Below are 27,484 nucleotides of genomic sequence, written 5' to 3'. Positions count from 1 at the left end.
TGAAAGGTAAAGAAAGAAGTTTAATTTCTAAAATCATTACAGAATCTTTTTTTCAGACATTGATAATAATAATCTGAGATAGTCAGTGGCAGAAACAAGCACTTTGAGTGGATGTAACATTACATTGATGCTGCTCACTTGCCCTTGCAGCTCCTTTTGCAATTCTGACTAAACTCAATACTGGTACAATTTTTAAAATTGTTGTCACTGTAGGTCACTGTGAAAAACAATACCAATACCCAAGTTACCGTAAGATCAAACTATCCTTAAAGGGGAACCCTGTGGAGTGTAAGCAGTTATATCTACATTGAATCTTTCTTACCAATGTGCATTGGATGGATGAAAACTGGAAATACTTTGTTGTATGGTGGCAATGTAAAATAAATAACTGGCCAATCAGAGTGGAATACATGAATAATGTTCCATGCAAAAGTCCTTGTTAGCTTCAAGCAGAGGATCAACAAGAGCCCTTCTGACTCTGTGTGTGTGTGTGTGTAAGTATTTCTAAACTAGTGGCAAAAAACTCCATAGGGCACCTTTAAGGTATGAAACTGGGGGTGTGTGTTTGATTGACTCAGACATTGTGTTTGCTTGAACAACCTTAGCTCTACTGCAGATCTGGGTTTTCTAGCATCAAAAGAACCTTGTAGTATACAGCTGTGTCATTGAAGCTTTCATGTGAGGTTTAGATTTGGTTTATTAGATCCATCTCACTGAAACCTATTAACCTTTCCTTCAATGAAGGTTCTAGTTTGTGTTGTCCATGCCATTCATATCAACAGGGGTAAACACCTGTCAGAATAATACAAAATATGAATCAAAGCTGAATCATCACTTTTAATCGCAGGTCACACCTAATAAACTGACCACTGAGTGTAGATAACTAATTGCTGTGTAAAAGACATAGTGGAGTAATGTCTACCTGAGCAGAGAATTAAGTCACTCTCCCTCTGTGTGTGTTGTTATCCAAGCTTCTCTTTGCTTCATTGACGTAGCCAGGCCAGTCGTTGTGAATTCTAGTGGATGTGAGTGTCGCAGTAGCGTACGCTAGCCCATCGGTTCCCCCTCACAAAACCAAGGATAGCTGTCAGCACTGCTGCAGTTGTTTGCACTGTTAGCTGCAAGCTGTCGGTTCAAGCGTCACCATGTTGAGATGCAATAGAAACGCTCCCAATCTCGCATATAGCTCCTTTAACAGAGCAATATACGGCTTTCAGGGCATCTTTATGGCAGCAAACTATTAGCTATGTAAAGACGTTGTGGAGTAATGTCTACCTCAGCAGAGAATTAAGTCTCTCGCCCACTGTTTGTTGTTGTCCAGGCTCCTCCTTGTTTTCTTGACATAGCCGGGCTGGCCACACATGTTGTTACTGCATGTGAGCGTATAACACTGCCAAGTTCACGGCTGCTCAACTGCACTGCTCTCATTTGGTTGTTACAGCTGATAATAGCAACAGTGTTGTCGCAGAAACGTAGTGCCTTAGCTCTATGTTGGCGCTATTAGCGCTGTTAGCACCTAACTATGACTTAACTATGAGCCGCTGGCTCAGACGTCGCCAAGTTGAGAGGCAATCAGAATGCTCCCAACCTCGAATTATGCACCTTTAAGGATTTTCTATCTGGATTCAAGGCAGAAGGGTATTGAACTGGGTATTTCATTTCTATAATATAATTTCTTGAATGTAAAAAGGTCTGTGTAAAAAGATGTGAAGGTTTTCTTTGCATCTTGTTAGGTTGAATCTGTTATAGATGGAGGACAGAAGCAAAGATTTAGCATGTTGCTTTGTTTGTTGTGTAATCTATACAAATCCATCCTGGTGGACAGAGCTCATATTCAGAGGCAGTGAATGAACAAGAACCGACATTGACATGGCAGTCAGAACTCTGTTCCACGATTCTACAGAGACGAATCGTTAGGTTATTGTTGGTCGTGGACCCCTTCACCCACCGACTCTCAGAGGCTTCCACCTTTGTTCAGCTGACGACAAACTTCCTGGTCCGTGTTCTGCCCTCTGACTTGACTTTGCTGTCACGCTCAGCTTCTGTTCAGCCGGATGCCGTCCAAGTATGACACCGACAGGCCTTGATACTGCGTCCGCCTGTGCATATCGACAGTTGGCTCAACAGCTTCAGTCTGTTTACTGGCCAGACTTTTTCTCCTTCTGGAAACTGAAGCTAGTCCGGCGGCTCAGTTTCCGCTGCTTCTGGGCAAAGTAATCAGCCCGAGAGGTGCTGGCCCGGGACTCCAGGATATAGTTCACCTGAAAATAAACATTCAGGAGAAGTTTGAAAATATTCACATGAAACATAGACATTCACTGGCCTTTACCATAAATACTATGAAATAAAGACTTTACATCATTGAAATGATGACTTTGACCATTTTTTCTATACAGTCTATGGCCATGACGCATTAACTGTCATGTGTGTGTACGCTCCAAAATCGGATATTTCTCACATCATTTCCTATCAGCCAGACCACATGTGAGGTGGCCTGGCTTACATTGAGTTCAGAGCTCAGTGAGGTGTGGACTTTTATTGTGAAGAATTGATAGGAAATTAAATGTGACTTTTCACTGTTCAACAGCTGCTCCTCGTACTACAAAATATATATCTAATCGTGATCAGGCAGGCGTAGACAAACCCATGCAGACCAGTGATGGGACGAGATAAGATTATATCGTGGATTGGGAGAAAAAACACTCACTATAAGTTAGTTGTGGTGAATTTTCATTTTTGGGATAATCCTAAATATCCTCATGAGTGACTTTAAAATGCTGTCTAGTTCTCTTATCACATGGAGAAGTAAAAATTAGAGCCTGAAAAAAATCCAGGAAATATGAAACAAAAATAGGCTCATGTAATAAAAAACAGGTAGATATTTGCCATTTTTAATTACAATGAACTACCGCCGGTATATATTTTTCTGGTACGTATGTTTTGATGGAGCGTCTTAGGAAAGAGAATGCTGCAGCACAGACATCCGGCCAGAACTCACCTTTAGCACTATTTCATTAACAGTAGCAGCATCAGACTCAAAGTAGAGTGGCTTGTAGTCATGGTTGCTGAGATAAGTGAGCTTAAATATTGCATGACCTGTAACACAGAGGAAAAAATGACAAAGGATGTTTATTGACAATGGACAAGAGAAATGATGCACAGCTCACACGCATCACCCCTTCTCTTCCTGCCTGTCTGTCTTCAGTCATGTGGAGAAACCAGAGACTGTCTGTGGTCCAAACAACAATGTCACTGCTATAGTTATGTCTAGATGATGTTATTCTGAGTGTTGATCGAGTAGCTAAGATGTTAGCATAGATGGCTCCAATCAATTTTCATCCATTTATTACAATACAAGCAGAGCTAAATTGTTTATTTTGGGTTCCTCCAGCTGTAGTAAACCAGCCGACAAATGATCCTGTGAATAAACATAAATGTGTCCGCTGTCAAACCTGCATGAGTAACGCAAAGGCAAAAAGTTGCTTTGCGTTTGGTGTGGACAGACTGGGATGAACAGTCTGCCATGAGAGCTGGGAAGTGTCTATCTGCTGCATTGAGATCATGTAGCTACACAACAACTACTAAATGGATGTTACGGTTACAGTTATTTGAAGGACAGGTCACGGTCATGTGTTGCCTTCATCTTAATGAATAAAAAACACATTTTTGGGGGAAAACCATGTAGATGTATGTTTTTAGTGTTCCTTGTTCTCAATTGTAGCATTTGTCTTCACACAGTGAAGCGCTACGCAAAACCGTTGACTTCTGCAATGTGCTGAGCATATTCTGGACATGTGCAAACATGTACTGAGAAAGAAAATGGTTTTGAGTATGGATATCATGTATAGATGTGGTCCACAGTCCACTCACTGGGGCTTCTCTCCTCTACAAGGTCACAGGCACAGAGGTGGTCCGAGTCGATAGAGATGGGTTTCTGTCGGATCCAGAACTTCGTACTGGCCTTCTGATTGGTGACGGGATCGATCTCTACTTTCTCTCCTGAAATGCCTGGAGGTACAGTTGTGTTCATGAAAAGGAGACATATTTCACATTTCCACAGTATGTTTTCAACCAGATTATGGACAAACTTAAGTGCTGCATTTGTGTTATTTCTATGCCATGCTGGCGGCAACAATTGGAAAAATCGTCATGAAATGAGGTACAAGCAGGCAGTTCCACACATGATGAATTTGAATACATTTGGTGATGCCCTTTGACTTTTGCCAATTACTTTATCTACAAAATACCTGCAAAACAAGAAAAGCAAGAAAATCAAGCAGCCCTGCCTTTTATGTTTAGTGCCAAGTGGCAAATCTCAGCATGGTAACACACTAAACTAAAATGGTAAACATGGTAAACATCAGCACTTTAGCACTATTACTGCTAAACTTGGGCTTTCCTTTTGAAGTGTAATTGGCAGTCATTGGTCTACTTAGTGGTCGACATGAAGTGACCTCTCGACTTGTGTGAAATGTCGGGCGGTGCAGGACTGATAAAGGATTTGTCCCCAGATAACTTGCACATCAACTTGCTCATCCAGTGATGTAGAAAAAGGAGAATTGTCTGCAGCGTGAATTTCAACCAGAGCTGGATATAAAACAGATGGTGCTGAACTGTGTAGGTTGTGAGGTAGCACTGTGGGGATTTTGTGAAATCCTCATAGCCTGTCTTAAACCTGACCTTTTGTCACATTACATCCTGAACATTTAAATAAATTCAATCTTTTTTCTCCAGCAATATTTACACATTATACCCTCAGCATCAAATAAAAGTGATAATAGCATTTCAAACATTATTAAAATCATATTAAACTACCTGGATAAGTGATCAGCCCCTTAAACCCAGCTGACAACCAACCAAAGTGTCTGGGTGTTGTGGATTGATTCACACCCAAATTTAAGTGCAAAGTATTTGAAATCTATATATTGTGTTATAAATAGACAGTGACTGCCCTGTACTGCTTTACTCAGCAGTAAAGTCGTTTCCACTTGGCAGCCTATACTTCTTCTACTAGGTTAAGTACTGGCTGTTCAGTCGATTTACCATTCCCTAGGTAGCTACGGCTGATGGAATCAATCAGGTGAAATAATTCAAACTCATTTTGTGCAACTTTTGAAGCTGGGGAAGAATGTGTTTCACAGCCTGTAATAATAAAGCAGTAAGCAGCATGTACCTAGCTGGACATCTGTGGTGAAGCGTAGCTTGTGGATCATGCTGATCTTGAAGGACTTATAGTGGTGACTGCTCAACATGTCTTGGACTGTGGTGATGTCGATGGGTGGGTCTTCCTCAGAGCTCTCCTCGCCCCTGGAGCCTGCAGACAGGAGAGAAAGGTCACTCACAAAAACAAGCAGAAGTCATCCAAAAATATTCTACTGTGTTTGAAGGAGATCTGGAGAGACTGGGGCATATGTGTTGCACCATGTTAACTGGGTGTTGCTCCATGAGTCACACACAGGAAGAGGTGGGCTGGTCATTAAGGTGAAGTTTCAAGAACAATTTTGACAAATCTTTCACACCAGAGCCAGCCGAGTAAAATGCAGTGTAGCGAGTCTACAGACTGATGATTCTTGAGAATCACACAGAAGATCCACTGAGCTCACCCAATTTTCCAGGCGGCTCATCACAACCCCATGGCAGGTCACCTCGGTTATGATAAAACACTGAACCGGATCGTGGCTCGATTTTACTGGCCGGGCATTCGGGCAGATGTAAGTCGGTGGTGTGCATCCTGCCGCGAATGTCAGCTGGTCAACCCGCCGGCCACCCCAAAAGCACCATTGTGCCCCTTACCCCTAATGGAGGTTCCTTTTGATAAAATTGCCATGGACCTCATCGGTCCATTAGACCGGAGCGCACGGGGATATCGCTTAGTATTAGTCCTAGTGGACTATGCAATGCGCTATCCCGAGGCAGTGCCCCTGCGCACCATCTCTGCAAAATTGTTGCACAGGCGCTGTTTCAAGTCATCTCCCGAGTCGGGATCCCGAAAGAGATCCTGACTGATCAGGGCACATCGTTTATGTCACGTACACTACGCGAACTATACGAATTGTTGGGCGTCCGTTCAATCCGGACTAGTGTATACCATCCCCAGACCGACGGCCTGGTGGAGCGGTTCAATAAGACCCTAAAGAACATGATTCGTAAGTTTGTGCACAAAGATAGCCGTAATTGGGATAAATGGTTGGAACCTCTGTTGTTTGCAGTGCGGGAGGTTCCCCAAGCCTCCATGGGGTTTTCCCCCTTTGAACTCCTGTTCGGCAGAAAACCCCGGGGTGTCTTGGACCTGGTTACGGAAAGCTGGGAGACGGGTCCAAGCACCAGCAAAAACGAGGTAAAGCACGTCCTTGACCTGCGAGCAAAGCTCCAAGCACTGGGTAAGTTATTACGAGAGGAGCGTCACCGACAGCTGTACGACAGAGGCCAAACTTAGACAGTTTAAGTGCTTGTATTTCTCCCCTCATCTAGCTCCAAATGCTAGATGAGGGGAGAAATACACTTGGCGCTTGCCACTTGGCGCCCTTGCTCGCCAAGTCACAAGGGCCCTTTGTGGTCACACTGCAAGTGGGGGATGTTGACTATGAGGTGGTGCGTTCTGACAGGGGTCGGGCCACACAGATTTACCACCTCGACCTCCTTAAAGCCTGGAGGGAGGTGACGCCTGTTTCTCTGGCAACCATGGTGGGCGAGGGGGATGAGTTGGGACCGGAGGTGGCTAATTCAAACTGGTCCCAACTGATGACCATCTCTTGCCGAGCCAGAGAGCGGACGTGGCCTCGTTGCAGCAGCGTTATGCTGATGTGTTCTCTCCCCTGCCGGGACGCACCTGCCTCATACACCACCACATAGAAACACAGGTGTGACAGTCCGGTCTCGACCCTATCGGCTGCCGGAACACAAGAGGGAAATTGTTCGGGCGGAGCTTCAGGCCATGTTGCAGATGGGAGTGATAGAAGAGTCCAACAGTGACTGGTGCTGCCCCATCGTGCTGGTTCGCAAGTCCGATGGGTCAATACGGTTCTGTGTGGACTACCGCAGGGTCAACGAGGTGTCCAAATTCGATGCCTATCCAATGCCCCAGGTCGACGAACTCCTGGATCGGCTGGGCAAGGCTCGCGTTTATACGACGCTGGATTTGACCAAGGGCTACTGGCAGATTCCCTTGTCACCAGATTCCAAGGAAAAGAAGACAGCCTTCTCCACTCCGCAAGGTTTGTACCAGTTTGTTACACTTCCGTTTGGATTGTTTGAGGCCCCGGCCACATTCCATCGCCTCATGGACACATGGAGAACTGTGAATCTCACATGCAGCTGCAGTCTGCCTCACACCAGATCAACAGTCATGCCACTTTTAATTCCTTTTTTTAAATTCCTCTCATTTCAGCCTGGACACAAAGGGAGGAGGAGAGATGGCACACATCTCCACATGCACCTCACACAGCTGTCACTTGAACTCTGCCATAAACATTATAACTTCAGTGTTTGTTCTCTGATCTGCTCCAAACTTTCCACACTTGATAAGAGTTCCTTCCTGAACACATCTGCACTTTGATATTCACTCACAGTCAGAGCGCCACCTACTGGCGACAGGAAATGTCATTGATTTTGTGACTTTTTCCAAGTTAAAGCCACACCTGAATCTTTTTAACTAATTCCTCTCATTTCAGCCTGGACACAGAGGGAGGAGGAGAGATGGCACACTTCACATGCACCACACACAGCTGTCAGTTGAACTCTGCCATAAACATCCAAACTATTATAACTTCAGTGTTTCTTCTCTGATCTGCTCCAACGCTTGATTAGAGTTCCTTCCTGAACACATCTGCAGTTTGATATTCACTCACAGTCAGAGCGCCACCTACTGGCAACAGGAAATATCATTGATTTTGTGACTTTTTCCAAGTTAAAGCCACAGCGGATTTTTTTTATAACTAATTCCTCTCATTTCAGCTTGCAAGGAGGACACAGGGGGAGGAGGAGAGGTCACACTAGGGGGAGGAGGAGAGATGTCAGGAAGGCATGAACATGTGTGTATGTGACAGACGGATGGCTTTGAATGTCAATCGCTTGTGTCTAAACTTGCGCCATGAGGAGGTGGCCGCTGCACAGGTAGGCGGCTGCCACGCGTGTGAATGCAGGCACTCCACGACCGCACGTGACAGACGGATGCCTTTCGGTGTCGATCGCTTGTGTCTCGACTTGCGCCACGAGAGGCGGCCGCGCCTGTGACCGCAGGCAGTCCACGACCGCATAAGAGCGAGGGCTCGTCATGACACTGCTCGCAGTTTTAATTATATTTGCATTCAACATTTTCGTTCAACCAGAGTGTATTTAAGATCACAAGGAGAAAGTGACTTAGAAATGTGCCGGTTGATGGAAATGATCCAAAATGAGGGGGCGGAAAAATATGGCTGGAAAATGATGAGCATCACATTAATAGCTACAGATACTGTAAAACATTATTATTAACGACATATGAGTGCATAATGTTTTATTTTGTCAAGTAAAATATAAGTTATAGGTTTACTCAACAGCTTAATAGTTCATAGAAATTCAGGTAGAAATAGGTTAACTCAGAGTTCCACAGCTTATCAAAAACAATCCTCCCCCCACAGGGGGTCCCCCCCACTTTGCATTCACACTGCTCCAGCCCAGGTTGTACATAAGTCATCACGTCCTAATACTACACACGCATGGATTGATGTTGTTTTGAAGGCGCGCCGTCTCTGCATATATTTCTCGACAACACTCGACCTGCATCAGCGCATGTGAGCACGAGCAGATCTGTGCGAGCAGGCAGTGCGAGCGCAGCGGATTTTGGACGGAGGTACACACAGCGGCATTTTATTATAAATGTACCGGTTCGGTACCGGTCCGGTTCCGCTCACACCACGAGTCTGAAGATTGCAGCAGTTTATCAAAATACAGAGTCAACTTTCCGTGTTTTCAAAGTAGAAAGCGCCATTGTGGTGGTTCAGCGAGGTGGAACGGCATCGGAACAACATCAAGCGCTTACACGAAGAACGTAGCGGGAGCACGCTGCGAGGATTGTTGTGGCCGCGCGTCTTGCGGAGCAGGTCTACACTGTGCGCTCCTAATGTAAATGATTATTGATTTATGAATGAATTGATAGGTGGCTTATTTTTGGCATATTGATTTTTTTCCTGCCTGTACAATGGTAGGGGAAACACTGCGGCGAATATCGCCAGTATAACGATTTTTTTGTTTTGTTTTGTTTTTTGAAGACGTTTGTTCTTAAGGCAATCGCCTTAACAGGAAAGCACTGCGGGAAACCCTGTAGTTGTAATTCACAATATCATTCCGATAATCATCAAAATATTAAAATGGAACTTAAACATACGGCATCAAGATAAAACATAAATATTTTTTGAAAATTTGTAATAATCTTAAATAAGATGATTATAAATCATACACTCCTGCTGCATAGAGAAAGATAAATAAAGAAAATGTATTTTTGTAGACATTTTTTTAAATCATAATCACTATTATTTACTTCTCTTCCATGATAGCAAACTCAAGCTTTTTAAAGTGACTTTTGATAATATTTATGATTATCCCAATGATGGAAATTCACAACGATTAACGTATAATTACAATTAATAGAATCTGGTCCCTTACCTGACTTCTGAGTGGAAATAAATATAAATCTCATTTTGTGTAACATACTTGGGAGTGATTCATTCTTTTAGTCCAAAGGATCCTAAGGAGGTAAATCCCTCTCAGATAACACGTGAAGTGAACCAGCTGTGTTGTGGTGGTGACCAATGAGATGACTTACTATTTTCTCTGACTAGGCAGAACTCCAGGGTGCTCTGGCTCTCCAGTGTTGAGTCCAGGTCCACTGAGACGTTTGGCTCCGTCTGCTTCTCCAGACGATACATGGGCCCTGTTGGAAAATGATGGAGCCAGACAACAGCAACACATCTTAGCCGTTTTAAAGTTTTAGAGTTTGTTCTTGTCGATGCTGCACAGCTCAAATAACGGTAACCTGAATTTAAATGTCGTCTACAGATGATTGGGCTCGGACCGCTTTGCAGATGGCGTTTGTGTGTGATGTCTGGTTAAATGGTTTGGGAGATTTTGACCTCCAGTTTGCACTTCTTGCATATACACTATATGCAGACTGTTTCTACAAACATTTGTGAAAGAATGGGTTCACTCTCAGGAGTTCAGTGAATTCCAGCTTAGTACTGTAATAGGATGCCACCTGTGCAACAAGTCCAGTCGTGAAATGTCCTCCCTCCTAAATATTCCACAGTCAACTGTCAGTGGGATTATAACAAAGCGGAAGTGATTGGGAACGACAGCAAGCGAGTCTGGGTTTGGCGGTTGCCAGGACAACGGTACTTGTCTGACTGCATTGTGCCACATGTAGTTTGGTGGAGGGGGATTATGGTGTGGTTTGTTGTTCAGGAGCTGGGCTTGGCCCCTTAGTTCCAGTGAAAGGAACTCTGAAGGCTTCAGCCAAGAGATGTTGGACAATTCCATGCTCCCAACATTGTGGAACAGTTTGGGGATGGCCCCTTCCAACATGCCTGTGCACCAGTGCACAAAGCAAGGTCCATAAAGACATGGATGAGATAGTTTGGTGTGGATGAACTTTACTGGCCTGCACAGAATCCTGACCTCAACCCGATAGAACACCTTTGGGATGAATTAGAGTGGAGACTGAGAGCCAGACCTTCCCGTCCAACATCAGTGTGTGACCTCACAAATACACTTCTGGAAGAATGGTCAAAAAGTCCCATAAACACACTCCTAAACCTTGTGGAAAGTCTTCCAGAAGAGTTGAAGCTGTTATAGCTGCAAAGGGTGGACTGACGTCATATTAAACACTATGGATTAAGAATGGGATGTCACTTAAGTTCACATGCCAGTCAAGGCAGGTGAGCGAATACTTCTGGCAATATAGTGTATGTGGCTTTGCTTTTGTCCATTCTCCTCTGTCCACATACAGCTGCCTTCAGGCCTGATGGTGCTTTCAGGGGAGCAGGTTCTGCATGTTTTAGTCCACCGTGAGTGCGTGTTTAGGAATCCTCCTTTAGGAAACAGCAGCAGGACTCTAGACTTTAGACTTTAGACAACCATATATAGACAGTATGTTGATGATAAATGCAAAATTAGTGTTATGTCAGAGACTGAGGTGTCGGTTCAAACTAGAATAGACCCTTCTTTGTGGTCCACTGTGTACGAGGGTGTACCTAAACAAACGCACAGCACCAACGTGCTAACAAACATATGAAGATTTAATGTCCTTAATTGGTCTATAATAAAGGGAGAGGGTGGTAAATGATCAAAAATATCATTACCCGAGCCTTTCTGTGAGCCTTTCCTCTTCTTGAGTGCTTTCTGGAGAAGTTCCTTCATGGTTACCTTCAGACTGTCCACAGGGATTAACGAAAAACCATGAGCAGCATTTCTAAAATGGAAGAAAACAACAAAATGTGATTAAAACGTCACTTAAACATACATTTTTCGACATACATACATTTTTGAGTCCTTTTTACTGAAAAAGAAATAATCACGCAAACTCAAATAAGGTAATCAAAAATTATAAGGTCTCAAATAAATTGTAACATTGTGTGAGTATGTTTTTTTTCTGACATGACACTTCTGGTACTCTATTTTTCATTTCTCTACCATAATAGCAAGCTAGACAGCTTTTTAAAGTCACTTGTCATGATATTTATGATGAACGAGGATTCCCCATGATTAACGTGTTATTATTATTTTTTTTTCGCTTTTCTCCCGATCCGTGATAAAAACGTATAAAATCCGTCCCCATCTGGGAGCCCTCCCACTGGACATTTTGAGCATCAAACGCTTAATTTCTTTATTTATTCTGGTGATTTTCTTTATGCACCAATTTATGGTGGAAAATGTGAAGAAAAACACAAAATTCAGCCTGCAGGTGACAAACCAAAATATAAAACTAAAATAGGCTACATTAAGGCTCCCAAGCACTCTGTATTGCTTTCATATATTAATTCTCCTGTGGATCATTTTACATTTTCATTTTATGTGCTCTCAGATTTGTGCATTTATGCAATCTTTGCTCTCCTGGTAAAAAAATATACAAACAAACAACAGTGCAGATGGTAGATAGCATACTGCTTACATTCGGACAAACAGCGACTGTCTGGAAGCCAGACCAGGAGAGGAGTATTTCTCCACCAAGGCCAGAGTGCTGAAACCAAACTTGTGGATCGGCTCATTGGAGTCCAGTGGAGGGAAGTCCGTGTCCACCTCGCCATCATCCTCAGCAATGTGGAGGCAGTAAGCGTTCACATTCTCACTGTGAACAGATGCGACGGAGACGTGCAGAGAAAGAGACATGTTGTCATGACGATGTTACGCAGGAATGAACATTGTAGGTTGCCGTACAACTGCCGTACAACTGCCGTTGAAATGCGTTTGTTCTCACTTGAGTTTGGGTTCTCTGCCCTCGCTTGTGTACTGCCAACAGATGAGGCCAATGAGGTCGTGGACGCGGGCATTGGCGATGGTCACCACTGTCATTGGATGGACTTTCTCCTGAGCCATCTGCATGGAGAGGTAGACGTCTATCTTCTTGGTGGCCGTTGTGCCGATGTGACCCTAAAAGGATGATGAGACAGTGAGGACACCATGTGTGAATATACACCAACTATGCTTCTATAAATGACTGCAGCTCATTTCTCTACGTAACGTATGTAAAACTTCACATCATGGAAATATTCAATTTTCTTGAAATAAAAGTTTATTAAACAGTGTGTAAATGACAAAATGTATTAGTTCACTGTTAACCAACAAGTTGGTAACATCGAAAGAAAGTAAACACTCACAAACTGATTTATTATATTTTTATCACATTTCAAAAGTTTAATTTAACTATTAACTATTGGATTTTTTTGTCATACAATTTGGGACTTTTGAGATACTGAATGTGTATGAAAATTTAAAATAATACATTTTTAAAAACCACGTTCTTGCTAACTCCTCCTACACCGTTGATACGATTCCGATCAAATTTTGTGTGGATCAGCAAAAGACCAAGCTGATCAAAGGTTTTGTAGAAACACTGCATGTACGTCTTATTTTTTCTGCTTCTAAAGCAGCTACCGTAGAAGCACCTTCATTGGTCCATTTTTCTCTCAGTACAGGGGTGAAAGACATAATTAAGTCGGAGGCATTAACAAAACCAGCACTACTGATAGCATAGTGTAAAAGTGACAGCATAGACATATTATTTTATTATTTTCTTTACAGGGTAGATCAACAGTTAATCATAAAGCAGAAGTTGTCTGCGGAACTGCTGTTTTTTTAATTTTTTTATTGACAACCCACGACAAAAAACCCAAGACATTTATAAAAGAGCCACAGCGGGTGGGGTTTAGAGTTTAGCTTCTCTACCCGAGGCCGACCTGTGTTTCCCGCCACTACCCTCGGGCCTGATCGGGCCAGGCCTTTGATCAAGCATTTGTGTTTGTTCGTTTTTTGTTTTTGTTTTTTTAATCATTGCTCTATTGGCCTAATCTGAGAAGAAGGCTAGGCCATAAACATTAAATATTATTGGCTATATGTTTAGCAGAGTAGCTCTACGTTAGGGCTTGGACTTTTGCCCAAAAATCATATTCGAAGTTCGTTTGTTTATTAATATTTATATTTGAATATATATTAATAATATTTTGACCATTAAATGCCTTCAATAAGACCTATATGGTATGGTATCGTACTTAAGTTGTATATGTTTTGTCCACCAGAGGGCAGTGTATCAGTCAAAGTCAATAGGCAGGCAACGATTTCAGAACCTTTATTTATTTAAGGTCAGACATAAACTGTGTATGCATTCGGTTTCATCAAAATAAAGATAAATAAGCCATCAAAAATAAAGTCAAATAAGCCAGTCAGGCTAAACTGAAAAGACAAAATAAAGGTAGGCCTAAAAACAAAACCCCATCCTACCAGCCATTAACGGCCCATTAACAAATTGTTTCGCTCACATAAAGATCTGGTTGGCTGCAGTTTATTTGGCTACAGACTTAGTTATTCGCCAAAAACACCAGGGCCCTCATTTATAAAACTGTGCGTAGGATCCTAACAAAGTGTACGTACGCCAAAAAGCCAAAGTTTGCGTGCGCCAAAAAAAAATCAGATTTATAAAACTGTGCGCACGCAAGCTGTACGCAATGTTCCCTTTATAAATCACAGGATCACCTACAAGTGTGCGTACCTGAATCCCGCCCTGTACACGCCCACATTTTACTATGTTAATGAGCCGGCATGCAATCGTTTCCGTGTGGTGAATCACGGCGACAGGCCAGAAAAATAGCGAAGAAACGGAGAAAGAGACACTTGTTGGGGGAGGTGGAGGCCCGGACAATAATTTAATTTAGTGGTCACAGCAGCGGGATCACGAATAAAAAGACGCAGTGCGAGTGGCAACACATTGCTGCTGCAGTCAACGGCGTCAGTGGGACAGAGCGGACGGTGATCTGAAGGTAAATGACATCTTTCCGCTCCTAACATGGATTTAATGTATTGCTAGAGTATTTGAGGAAGTGTGATTTTGATGTGACTTTGACGGGGATTGTGTCTGAAAAGGAGGGAGACACAGACGCGACTGAGACCGAGGGATAAGGGTGAATAGATTTTAAACTCTTATTGTATATAAAACAAAACGTTAAATCGTTTCTGTCCTTCCAGAGTCTGCAGCGTGTGGCGTAGAGGAGGGTGACGGTGAGGAGGGTGATGTGAGGAGGGTGATGTGAGGAGGGTGACGGGCTCTCGGCACAGCGTCCGGGTCCTGCGCAAAGCAGCAGCGCACCCCGGAGGCATGGCACTTCAAGCGGTCGGGTGCTCACTAATGCCATCCTGCAACTTCAACGAGACACAATCACCACCATCAACAACGTTGCAGATGAGCTACGGCAAACGCGCACTGTGATTAATAAAATAATACGTTTACAATGAACATTGATTGTTGTCTTCCTTATATAACAAACGCATAACATCCTCACGGATTCTTGCGCCCTGTTGATACCCCTCCAGTCGGGCAGGGGGGCGTGGCTCGGGGTCATCGATACATTTGCACTCTCCACGCTCCACGACTGAGCGCTCATTATAGCGCATTTCCTCTGCGTTCTGGTGGTTTAAAAACGAGGATAAAGTGTAACAAGTATACGATGGCTTAATGGCTGTATGTATGTGCGTTGATGATATATGCACATAAATAAGGAGAATGTTTAGTTATTCCCGCTGTGTTCTACAGTGATCTAATGGAGGATATTTATTGTATGTATTACATGCATTTGGGCCGTCTCCTCCTCCTGTGGTGATCTTGATTTAAGATACAAGTCAGATTTTAAAAAGGTGTTAATATGAAAAAAACTATCACTCATTAAAAACGTCAAAAACATTGCTGGAGTTCATCATGATAACGCAGATCTAACGTATGATATGGAGTGTAATTAAATGTGTGCGAGTCATCAAAAATATATAGTTCTTCTCACGTTTACTGCTGATTCCCTTCCAGTCTCCAGAATGTGCGTACCGGTACGCATGCCTCAGAGTTTGCTTACGGGTACGCACACTTTCCCGTCAAGTTTGGTTTTTATAGATCACAACATTTGCGTGGAAAGTGCAAGCTTTATAAATGAGGGCCCAGGTGATTCACATGTTCAGACATTATCGCGGCCGTCCGTGCCGACTGTTCAGCGGGGTTTGTTTGCCTATTTACGGCCAGTATTCCGGGTGGCGCATCTTAAGAGTTTACGGTTCTCGGGACCGAGCGCGAGTGCGGGCTCCTCGGGGGCTGTTGTCGATGTTGACGCGGCCATTGTTCTGCAAAATTGGCGCAAACCAGGATGCTAACGTCACCTAAAGGAGCCCAGATGACCAATGATAGCCTTGCTAATGAGCTCGCGATTCACACAACTTCACCAGGCGTGAAAAAGCCTCGGAATCTGAATTGAAAACAACGTTCAAGCAAAGACATTTACAAAAAATAATGTCCATAACAGGTTCGAATATTAAGGGCTGCCTAATATGCGTTCGAATATATATATATATTTTTTGATATTCTAATTATATTCGAATAACGAAGTTCGGAGTCAAAGCCCTAGTCTACGTAACAAATGTGTACAAAGTTACAAGTAAAAAAAAGAAAGACGCTACACAGCGCACTACTCCGCATCATTCATAACGGTTCTGCTCTGTGCAGCTAAATCAAAGAATAAAGGAGTTACGCATGCTGTGAATGTGCATGGGGGTGCAACACAATTAGGGTTGTCACAAGAACCAATACTTCGGTACCAATTCGATGCCGACACGAAAAAAATAATTCGATACTTGCTTTTTTCTGGTAACGTTAGAACCGAATATACAACTTTTCACTCGGCGAGCCGTGTTGATTCTTGGCGGAACTGACGGGGGCAGTATACGCGTGTGAGCAGCACAGCGCAGTAAGCGGCGCTGAATAAGAAAACTTGCCGTCTTCGAAAAAAATGGCTTCAGCAGGTGGGAGCGAAAGCACAACAACAAGACAGATGCGAAGAGTCGCGTGTGGAAATATTTAGCATTCGAGGCGGATGAATCCGGAGCAATTCTTGATTCAAACAAGCCGACATGCAAAAAGTGCCTTATAAGCACAGTATTGTTTGTATACTGGATGGCTATAGGTCTGTTGGCAGCTGGTACTGCAATTTAAATTCTGTGCATAAAGATCTTAAAGCACAGTGGTGTTAAATACTTGACAGTTTAAAGCAGTTTTCAATAAATTAGTGAATTTAAAAGTACATGGGTCCTGTTGTTTTTTTTTTTAAATTGTGGTATCGAATTAGTATCGAGAATCGTGGAAATTCACAGGTATTGGTATCGACTACTGAAATTCTGGTATCGTGACAACCCTAAACACAATAGCGAAATACTGCGTGTTATTTTAATGATGCTTTGTTTTAAAATTGCAGTAGGCCTATCCTAATCACTAACTCGTGCAAGTTTGACCGCAGGATCAGTTGTATTTATTTGGGGGATCAATTGTGTTTATTCACGTCATCTCACACTAGAGGCGACAGAGAGGAGGGGAGCTTACCTCCATGTAGAAACCGACAATGTTTCATCCATCATGGCTGAAACAACCACTCTTTTTGCTTTGTACATGTTGTGGAAGTGCCAGATGCGACAATGAAACAGTGTGCTGTCTGAATTCATAACATATAATGCTCTAGATGTGCATATTGCAGAGTTTGTGGTGCAAGTTTGAGGGCAAGGTGGATACAACACAACTCTTTGTCGTAATTTGATAACCACTAATAAATAAAACTATTTGTATAAAAGGGACAGTAACTGGCCGTGAAGTGAACATATTAGCATTGAACCATAGAGTTTTGACTAAAATAACATTTAGTCATATTTCAATCATCATTATTTATTTTTAAATCCAGTTTTAGCTGACTAAATACAAGATTTTTATTTTATAAAGATACAAATAAAGAGGAATAAAATGTAGAATAACTCACCTTGCCATCAAACTTTGAGTACTCGTTGAAGGGGTTGTTCAGCTGCTGAGGACACTGCTCCAGCCGTAGTGAAAGAGTCGACTTGGAACCTGTTGCTCGTGGCTTTTCTTTAAAGTCTCGCTTTTCAAACAAGGACCCCAGATCCTCCACTGGACAGAAAGTATATGTGTGTATGTATATGTATATGTATATGTACACTCACCGGCCACTTTATTAGGTACACCTGTCCAACTGCTCGTTAACGCAAATTTCTAATCAGCCAATCACATGGCAGCAACTCAATGCATTTAGGCATGTAGACATGGTCAAGACGATCTGCTGAAGTCCAAACCGAGCATCAGAATGGGGAAGAAAGGTGATTTAAGTGACTTTGAACGTGGCATGGTTGTTGGTGCCAGACGGGCTGGTGTGTGTGTGTGTGTGTGTGTGTGTGTGTGTGTGTGTGTGTACACATACATACGTATACACACACACACGCGCACACACACACACACACACACACACACACACACACACACACACACATATGTATGTATATATAAAAAAGTTAGCTCTTCATCATGCTGTTCACATGTTGACATCATGAAACCAAGACGACACGTTACGATGGATCAACAGTACCTTGCAATCAAACAGGATGTTGTCAAAGTGAAGTGACCACTGAGCTTCAAGAGTCACAGCAGGTTGCAACAGAGATACAGAGAGACTGGAAGAGTCCCAGAAAGGCATAGAAGTAGTAGAAATCAGCGTGGTCTGCAAGCTAGACGACCTGCAAGGGTACCCGACCACACCGCCAGGCACAGTCTTGCAGTCTTGCATGGGTCAAAGAGCATTCATGCTGGACGAGGGACCAGTGGGCCTCAGTGCTGTCCTCTGATGAAAGTTGATTCACGCTGAGTAGAAATGATGGCCGCCAATGATGTTGGAGACGTCAAGAGCAGCGCTATGCATTAGCCACTGTTGTCACAAGACACAATATATCCAAGAATTTTACCTCTTCTCTGGATATTTCCTCAGTTTCCTTGCTGGTCATGATTGTACTATTTGACCAGTAGCTCCTCTAGGTTTACAATGGATGTTCAATTGGCAGCAGCATCAGGGCAGCAATTTTCATCCCTAATTGTCTCCTCTAAGGGGACCATAGATGACCCACCCCAGTAGGGTCCTCACAGCATATGGTCCATCTCCTTGGCTGTTGACCAGCTCCCAAGGTTCCAATACCTTTGAAGCATTTGTCCCAATGAGTAGATCAATGTCAGAGTTTATTTCATGAATCTTGATATCCTTCAAGTAAGACCATTCTGTCAGGTCTTCTTGTCTGGGAATATTGAGCTGGGAAACAGGCATGGTCTTATGTGTGAACACATCAGATAGTTGAATACATCTTTGTCCAGACTCAATATTTCCAAACCTGAAATTTGGTCACTGGTCACAGGCTTCACATGGTGCGCAAAAGAACATTGGTCTTTTGTCCTGCAACGTTGAGCCTTCTCATCAAGCTTTCAGTGCAAAAGGTAGATGAACTTCCATGATCCAGAAATGCATATGTATGTAACATTAGCCCCTTTTAGACACACAATTCTGCCATAATGGTGGAAAGGCGAGTCAAAATATACCGCGGACCGGACCGTTTAGATAGAACTTTGTTTGCGCTGTAACACCGCAACGGTGTCTGCATTTAGATAGAAATCCGGCTTTGCAGAAAGAGTGAGACGTCCCACTGCGCAGCCGGTGTTTTGCTTATGGACTCGTCAGCCGTGTGACGTATTCAATGAGCGTCAGAAATCTGATTAGCTCGATGCATCAAAAGAACTATGAAAGGTGACGACTCTTCAACCGCAAGTGAAGTTGCTGTGCATCATAAACATGTGGATGCATATAATGGCAGCTTGATATGAGCAACTACCGGCGTTTTATCTTCTTCAGATCTACGCTTTGAGCTTGTTAAATCCACTGGCAGCGTGTCGCCCTGGAAACACATTCACCACGTCACGTCTTTCACGCCTTGGGTCCTCGGAGCATTTAGATAGAACGTCGTATCAAGTCGTATCTCCTCGTATCTCCTCTGATGCGGCTCTGTTACTACCTCTGTTGCTATCTCAGAGGCGTAATATTCTGTTACGCCTTTCAGCCTCGACAAGCGTTTAGACTGACGACGGGCGGAATAACGGTGGAATACTCCAGCAATGAACCCTTGCGGCTCTTTACTTGGATAAGATGCAGGTTTCATCACCGGCCCCAATATGCTCACAAGCATGAGTTGAAAGAACTGCCGATTAGTGCTGCTCCGCCTCGTCTGTCTGAGTCTTGCATTTGCATTTGCATTTGTTTGTCATTGAAGGGTTAGGGTTAGGCAACCCTTCGGATTTGAAATAGTATTTATTTGTAAACAGAACTGGTCAGCGGTTGATTGGAATGCCAGAGTTGGCCCCCGGTTCGCCACTTGAATAGGCCTGTCAACACATTTGCCTTGCTAGCATTTGAGGTCATGACCCCACGTTGGGAACAGCAGGCATCAGTTCTGATCAAGGTCTAATTATGGTTTCAAGATGTTTTGTATAACATTATAGAGGATGTCATAAAAAATAGTTTGAACATTCAGATTTCTCAGAAGCATTTCTATTCAGAATAAAGTTACTTAAAAACTTCACTATGCACAAAAACAGACAAAGTGAATCGTAGGGTAATTCTACAATATAGGTAAACAAGTACAGCGTTGCTATTAGTTTTTATATATAAATAAAATGAAATATAATGAGAAATATTACCTGATTGGGAGTTTGACCTCTCTTTCCATTGAACATTTTTACATTTGATTTGGTTCTGCCGTTCTTTCCGTAACCTTTCAAGTCTTTGCGCTGAAAAGAAAGAACCACTTTTAGATTTCAGTAACAGGCAAAAGTAGTTGCTAAAAACCTGGTGAAATAGAACAAATCCTTATTATATACACCACAGGACTAAAATAACAGTACAATGTGCTTCAAATATCTATCTTTGAGAGCCATATAAGAAGAACAGGACACTTGTTTTCGGGAAGACACGCTCACTCTCTGCCATGAGATATTCAGTCACACACACAAATATGTATAGTGCAAACACCAAAAAGAGCTAACATCAAATATGAATGTATACTGTGTTAAACGGTTTGTTGTTCAGACTACAGCTGAAAACAGACATGGTTCATGAAAGATGGGCACCAGTAAAAGCAAAAATAAAATTCCTGAAAAATAAATAAATATAGAAAATAGAGATGACTATAAGTATGGCAATGCTCGTATTCAATGCCAGACTTATAGTCATCTCTATTTTTCAGGAATTTTATTTTTGTACTTGTAGTGTGATCTGGAACACCTATGTGCCTTAACTTGTTCCTGTAACCTGTTTCGGGTAAAAAGGCCATTTATGGGAATGTTTACTATTGCAGTTACTATAAAATAAAAGTATTGATTATATGTACTGCTCAGAATAAGGAAATATGAAATGACCCTTACTAAACATAAAAATTACATAGATATTGGACCAAAAGGGACCAGGAACTGAACCAGGTGCAGCTGCTAGTACATCACTGCCTTGTTATTGGTTGTATAAACGGTGTGCTGTATATTGTTGAATAAAAAGTTTGTTTAAAAAATGGTTTGTTATTCATCCCTCTTACCAGCAGCCCCGGGTTTCTCACGGCTGTCTTGGAGTCCTGATGAGACAGCCACCACAGGTCAGTACTCAATCTCAAGTCTGAAAGTCTCAGAGGATTGCAGCCGTCTACCCACAACCCAGAACCACAACCAGCACTCCACCAAATGTACTGCAAATCTCAAGAGAGTCAAAAAGAGACATGCTGTCTACCTTTGGACTCTCTAGATCACCAAAACCATATTTACCTTCAAATTAAAACACCTCAATGTAGTGGCAAATAGATTCACAATCTTTTCATTTGATTCAAACTCACTATACTCAACTTCAAAATGTCATACACCCCCACATCATTTGACAACGGATTGAGTGACTTACCTAAAACAAAAAACAGGTCTAAAAACAAGCAATACTTGTCTCCTTTTATAAAGCATGCATCAACGTTAACGTTATTGTCCCTGAGGGGAAGTAACATTTAGGTTGACATTGAGAAATGTGGTAAACAATAAGGACAGTCTGCTTACTAAAAGGATTGATTGATGATTAAATCTGGGGTAAAAAAAATAAAATAATAAACACTTTTGGAAATAGCCAAGAACTAAGAGGAGTACATGTCATCTCTGATGAAAGCTGCACAAATCAGCAGTACAAATTGCAGCAAAATGGTGATGGGTAAAGACAAAGCTGTAGAGCAGTAGAGCAAGCCAACCATTCAAATGTCCTGGAAACAGGAGTTTAGTAGTGTTAGAGGATGTGGGTGGGATTAATTTACTAAACATGACAATTCACTTTGGGCTTTTTTTGATAGGCACTAATAAATGAAACAATTGGTACTTTTGAACATAGTCTGCTTAATAATGCTAGGAGACACTATTGAATTACATCTGTCGAAGAGAAAGTAATGCAAACAGCATGGGAACCAAGACAGAACCTTGGGGAACACTGCAAGACACAAGTTTAAGTTCAGAAGAGGCATAGTGATGAAGAGTAACTGAGAATGTCTGAAACGTAAGAAGAGACCCACTCCAAAGCTGATAAAGACAAAGATACCTGCCCACTGTCCGAGCCTCTCAACCGAGATACAGTGGTCAACGGGATCAAAAGCAGCAATGAGCTCTAGTAGTACCAATGCAGAACGTTCTCCTGCACTACCATGCATTAAACCAGTGGTTTTCAAACAGGCGAGTAGGGCCGCATGATTCCCACGATGTGAAAAACGCGGACGGAATCACGGAATTTGATAACAAAAATGTAATCAAATGTAAAACGCGGAAATTCGCTGAATTTATAAAAAATGGGGTTTCCTCGAACATTCTAAGTGTCACGCACCTAAGCTGAAAGAGAAAAAGAAAAAAAAAACATGTTGAGAGTCTCTACTGTGTTTTAGTGTAATTAACGGGAACACTGCTGAGTCATTCCATGCCAACTCAGCCACCCATGTACATGACACCTCTCAGATTTTGCTGAAAAGCAGTGAAAATATGCCTTATGTTATCAAACATAGGAATCTGAAGTTTCAGTTCAATATCTCAAAAGGTTTGCCCGTGGTGTCCATTTGAACTTCAAGTGCCACACTCCTTTTTGACACATTGAAATTTCGCATTTCATTTTTTGGCATTTTTGGCGGCCCATAACTTATCTTCTTATAGTGATAGAAGGCTGAACATTGGTGTGTTAGTTCATTGTAGTTTGTACTACACAATCAGAATCAACATTCCTTACTGTTTGGGTGAGAGGTGGGTCACCAAAATCCAACAGTAAGGAATGTTGACTCGGTTTTGTGTAGTACAGGCTACAATGAACTACCACACCAGCCTTCTTTCACTATTAGAAGATAAGTTAAGGGCCTCCAAAAATGCCAAAAAATGAAATGAGAAATTCCAATGTGTCAAAAAGGGGTGTGGCACTTGAAATTCAAATGGACACCACGGGCAAACCTTTTGAGATATTGACCCGAAACTTCAGATTATTTTGTTTGATAACATAAGGCATATTTTCACCGCTTTTCAGCAAAATCTGAGGGGTACCATGTACATGGTACCACGATATTGGCTGTTTTCACATGGAATGACCGTGCTTCATCCAGCGCCTCTGCTCTCCGTCTGTTTCACCGAGGGGCGGGGCTGACAGAGAGAGAGAGAGAGAGAGAGAGAGAGAGAGAGAGAGAGAGATTATTCTAACTTTTCTCTGAGTTTTGTCAACTTAAGAATGATTCGACCCTCAAGAATCCGTGTGATGAGAAGCTACAAACAGCATCTCACATCAGAAATGTTTAGAAATGAACTGATTCACAACTGAAAGTGAAACTTAAATAGCAGCAAGTGGATCGACGGATGCGCTGACTTTAGACATGGTGAAAGTTGGGGGGTGGTGGTATATTGTGACTCCTCCATAAATGATTGCACTACATTTGCATATTTATGCACATGTTCATGGTCTCTGAATGACAAGGAATTATAATTAGAACTACTAGAATGTTTCTTCAATAGATTGCTCATTTTTTCTGATATTTTCTTCTTGATTTATTGAATTTTGATCCATCAACCATATGATTGGACAGCATTTGATGAAAAAAAAATATCTTTTAAATTCTAAAACATAAAATTGAAGTGAAAAATGTCAACAGAAAACACGGAATTTTGGAAAAAAAAATCAAACGGAATCTGGAAAATGAAAACTGATTTCATACAGGGGAGGGGGGGGGGGGGGGGGGGCGTGACATTGTCACTGCAGAAAAAGTTTGGGAACCACTGCATTAAACTGAGACTCGTATAAGTGAGTGCTCATATAAGAAATAGGCTGCTTAGCAACTTCTCATGGGACGATATGAAAAATTCATCTCACGATTATCCTGGCTAAATTGATTTAAAATTATGTAGCACTGGCATGCATAACCATGTCATTCAAATCCATTGCAAGTGATGATCTACTTACCTCATAGCAATGAATTAAATTCACACAGTGAACTGCAATCCCACCCCACTAGTTCCACTTGTGTTGCAACAACCTTCAATAGCACAAAATTTGGCAGGAGCCTCACTTTGCCACTGGCCCAGATTAGACCCACAAACCCCCTCCAAAACAACAGCAGGACAGGCTTTCTGGCACTAACAGCCAGAGCCCAGAGATGAGCATACCTGTGTTGGAACGCCGACGGATGCCAAAGTCCCAGCTGGAGGTGATGTCCATGGACTGGGAGAGGTCGCAGGCGTGATTGTCTGTCACGCTGCTGCCCCCCTCGCTCAAGGAGCCCGACCCTGTTGACCCACAGCTGCTGCCAGGCACCAGAGCCAGCTGGCACTTCTCCAGATCCACATCCTGGTCAATAAGGACCATCTCACACATTCCTGTATCATCACTGGTCACATGAGACTGTCTGATGTGGGCCAGGATAATGGCTGGGTTGTCCAAGAAAGCCATCTCGTCTGCGTTCTAGAGTGGCTGATGGCTCTGGAGGATTTCTGTTTGTCTCACCCTTCTTGCCTGTATTCCGGCTGATCCCTTTAGCTTTTCTTTCAGTTTCTCTCTGAGAGTCTTAAAGTAGTGGCAGATGACAAGTGGAGAGCAGTCATCTTTTCCATGTCCTCTACTTATGATTCTTTATTCACTCTGCTCCGAGACAGAAAAGTGCCAGTACCTGTTTGGAGTGAAATAACAGTTTTTACAATGGTGCAGGCTGTTGTGGGACACAACTTCTGTTTGACACGTTACAAACATGTAGTGGAAACCAGAGCTTGAACAACTTTGGCCCCGATCACACCGAGATATGTCGTCATAGACTGTAGAAGTGGACATAGTCATGGTGATCCATGATGATCACCCATTGGTTTGTGGACTTGCCGAGTGTGGCATTTAAGCTGTTGCCATTGTGGATTTTAGCCGTTGTCATCTTGGAATTTTTGCAACCAGAGAACGGAAGTGATCATATTTCAATTGTGGAGGAGCAACGGGTAGTCCTGATGAACACAAACGGCAGATATAACATTGCTGTATCTGGCTCCATCTGGTGTTTGCTTCATAATTTAAGGTATATGTTACAGCTAAGATTAAAGTCATCTTAGTTGCTAATTTCATCGGTAACATGGTAGCGACGCCATTGTTGCGACGCCATTGTTGCAAAGCCGTGGCCTTTTTGGGGTGATTGTTGAGGATTATGTTGCCTGATTTCACAGCAGATTTTTAAAAGAAGAAAGGCCAAACTAGTGCATTTTAAAATGAAATTATGTTATCGTCAGATCGGCTTTAAAAATGACTGAAACTGAGAACCATAAAAATGCTGAATAATCAAACAGATTCATCGAACAAATTTAGCTAAATATCGGTGGACCACTGGCCATTAACATTTGGTTGGTCAATCTAGTGTTCATTTCATCAAAACATAAATGGTGGTTGGCAGGCTTACCTGACATGGTAGCCAGCTGCCATCAGTATGACTGTGTGTGTTTGTGTGTGTGTTTGTGTGTGAGTGTGAGTGTGAGTGAGAGTGTGAGTGTGAGTGAGAGAGAGAGAGAGAGAGAGAGAGAGAATGGGTGAATGAAAGGCAACAACTGTAAAGGCTTGCAAGTCCAAAATACCTAGTTCACACTTTAGCCCTGATTTTCTTCTCCCAGACATTGCAGCTTCCAGACGATCAGTTCAGAGGCAAATCAGTGTGGGCTCGGTGCATTGAAAAAGTAAATAATCTACCATTCAACATGTCATAATTAAATGCTGGATAATATCACTGACTTGGGCCATACAGGGTAATGCTGACTAGCTTGAAGCCACGCAACAATCAAAACCATGATGTGATTTAGCGGTTCAACTATACTGACAGGTTTGAGACTAAGGTTTGAGGTTAAGGCAAATGGCCTCTTCCAAAAAAGAACGGACTGTCCTGAGTATGTACACTGTGAACACAAAGATGTTATTAATTTCAACACGGACAGCTGGGAGTAAGGGCAAAACAATCCCGTCCTATGGTGTTACATTAGCCTGGCTGAGGTTAGCATGTTACACTCACAAGGACTTTGCCCATTTCCAGCAAATAATACATACCAGATATACCATATAATAAAACATAGTGTTGCAATCATATTTAATTGTGTGAGGGCCTTTATTTATTTTTTAAGAACCAGTTATTTGCCACATATAGCTTCTCGTACTGATGCTAGCTGCAGCGAATGCAAAGCTGCAGTCGGATGTCAAAGTTGTCAAGTTTGCTTTACAAATAACAGACCATTTACGTACATGTTGACAGCATTAACATCAGCTCCTCTAAAATAATTGCTTTATCTATACCCTGTAACACTCCTAGCAACTTCCAACCAACAACCTGATTAATCAGCGACGTAGAGCCGGTAACATTTAGCTAGTTTGACGTTAGCTGAATCTCGCTAACTTTAAACTCCTACACACTAGCTAAGTCCTCATGAACCTCCTAAAGTTTGCAGCTTTAATAGGATTAAGACTGTTTAATTAATGTTTTACTATTTAGTTCGCAAGCTTGTTTATGCTTACATAACTGAGGCGTTCTTTGATTAGCTGACTTTAGTTAGCTGCTATCGTGGCCTGCCAGAGTATCTGTTGTTTAACGTTAACGTTAGTTCATGACGGCGACCCACCTTTAGAAGTCACATCCGATATGGGAACAAATGACCACATTGCCCCGTTTTTTCACGCATACTCCCCGTAGTGACGGTAACTCTTTCCATTAGTTATAATGTACGAGTGCAATATCATAACTCAACTGCCATCCAATACAATCTGCTGTGCTTCTCATTAGCGAATCCAGTTTCATTTTTTCCATTTCCTTCTTCTTCTTCTTCTTCTTCTCCTGCTTCTTCTGCTGCTGCTGCTTCTTTTTCTTCTTCTTGGTAATTTCTGGCGGTTGACAACAGATTTTGGTGCATTACCGCCACCTTCTGGTATGGAGTGTGAATCGGGAGTTGATACACTATTAATAAATTAATTAAAAAAATTAGGAAAAATATGAATCCATTTCCATCGTCTACCGCTTATCCTATATTCAGGGCCGTGGGGGGGTGGAGCCAATCCCAGCTGTCATTGGGCGAATGCAGGGTACACCTGGACAGGTAACCAGTCCATATACCTCGAAATGGCAACAAACACAACTAATTGAACACAAATCAATCTTAGCCTTTGTTCCAGTGAGTTTACAGAAACAGATTACTGTCAAACCTGCTTTTGCAAAACTTGCTCAAAAACAGCAGTGTTGGCATGGAGTAGTGATAAAACGAGAGTTAACATCGGACCTGCGTTTCAAAGGTGGCGTGATCTAAGGGATTTCAAAGGGCATGAATTCGAGGGGAAGGAGCTCGGTGGATATGGGG

General features: G+C 42.4%; 1 protein-coding gene across 1 annotated transcript; it reads right to left on the bottom strand.

Annotated features, from left to right (window-relative positions):
* mapkap1 (MAPK associated protein 1) lies at positions 1-26,946 on the bottom strand. The gene is made up of 12 exons (XM_084034442.1): positions 26,756-26,946; positions 24,290-24,789; positions 20,291-20,380; positions 17,523-17,671; positions 12,449-12,621; positions 12,143-12,319; positions 11,334-11,443; positions 9,803-9,910; positions 5,174-5,314; positions 3,871-4,008; positions 2,999-3,096; positions 1-2,261 (listed from the first exon to the last, which is right to left on the bottom strand). The coding sequence occupies exons 2-12, from the start codon at positions 24,570-24,572 to the stop codon at positions 2,139-2,141; spliced, it is 1,590 nt and encodes a 529-aa protein (XP_083890568.1). The 5' UTR covers positions 24,573-24,789; positions 26,756-26,946; the 3' UTR covers positions 1-2,138.
* Between the last annotated feature and the right edge of the window lie 538 nt (positions 26,947-27,484).

The sequence above is a fragment of the Eutrigla gurnardus genome, assembly GCF_963514095.1.
Source record: "Eutrigla gurnardus genome assembly, chromosome: 19".
In the NCBI taxonomy this organism is placed as follows: Eukaryota; Metazoa; Chordata; class Actinopteri; order Perciformes; family Triglidae; genus Eutrigla; species Eutrigla gurnardus.
The sequence above is the reverse complement of the archived record's forward strand: the minus strand, read 5'-3'. Positions and strand labels throughout refer to the sequence as shown.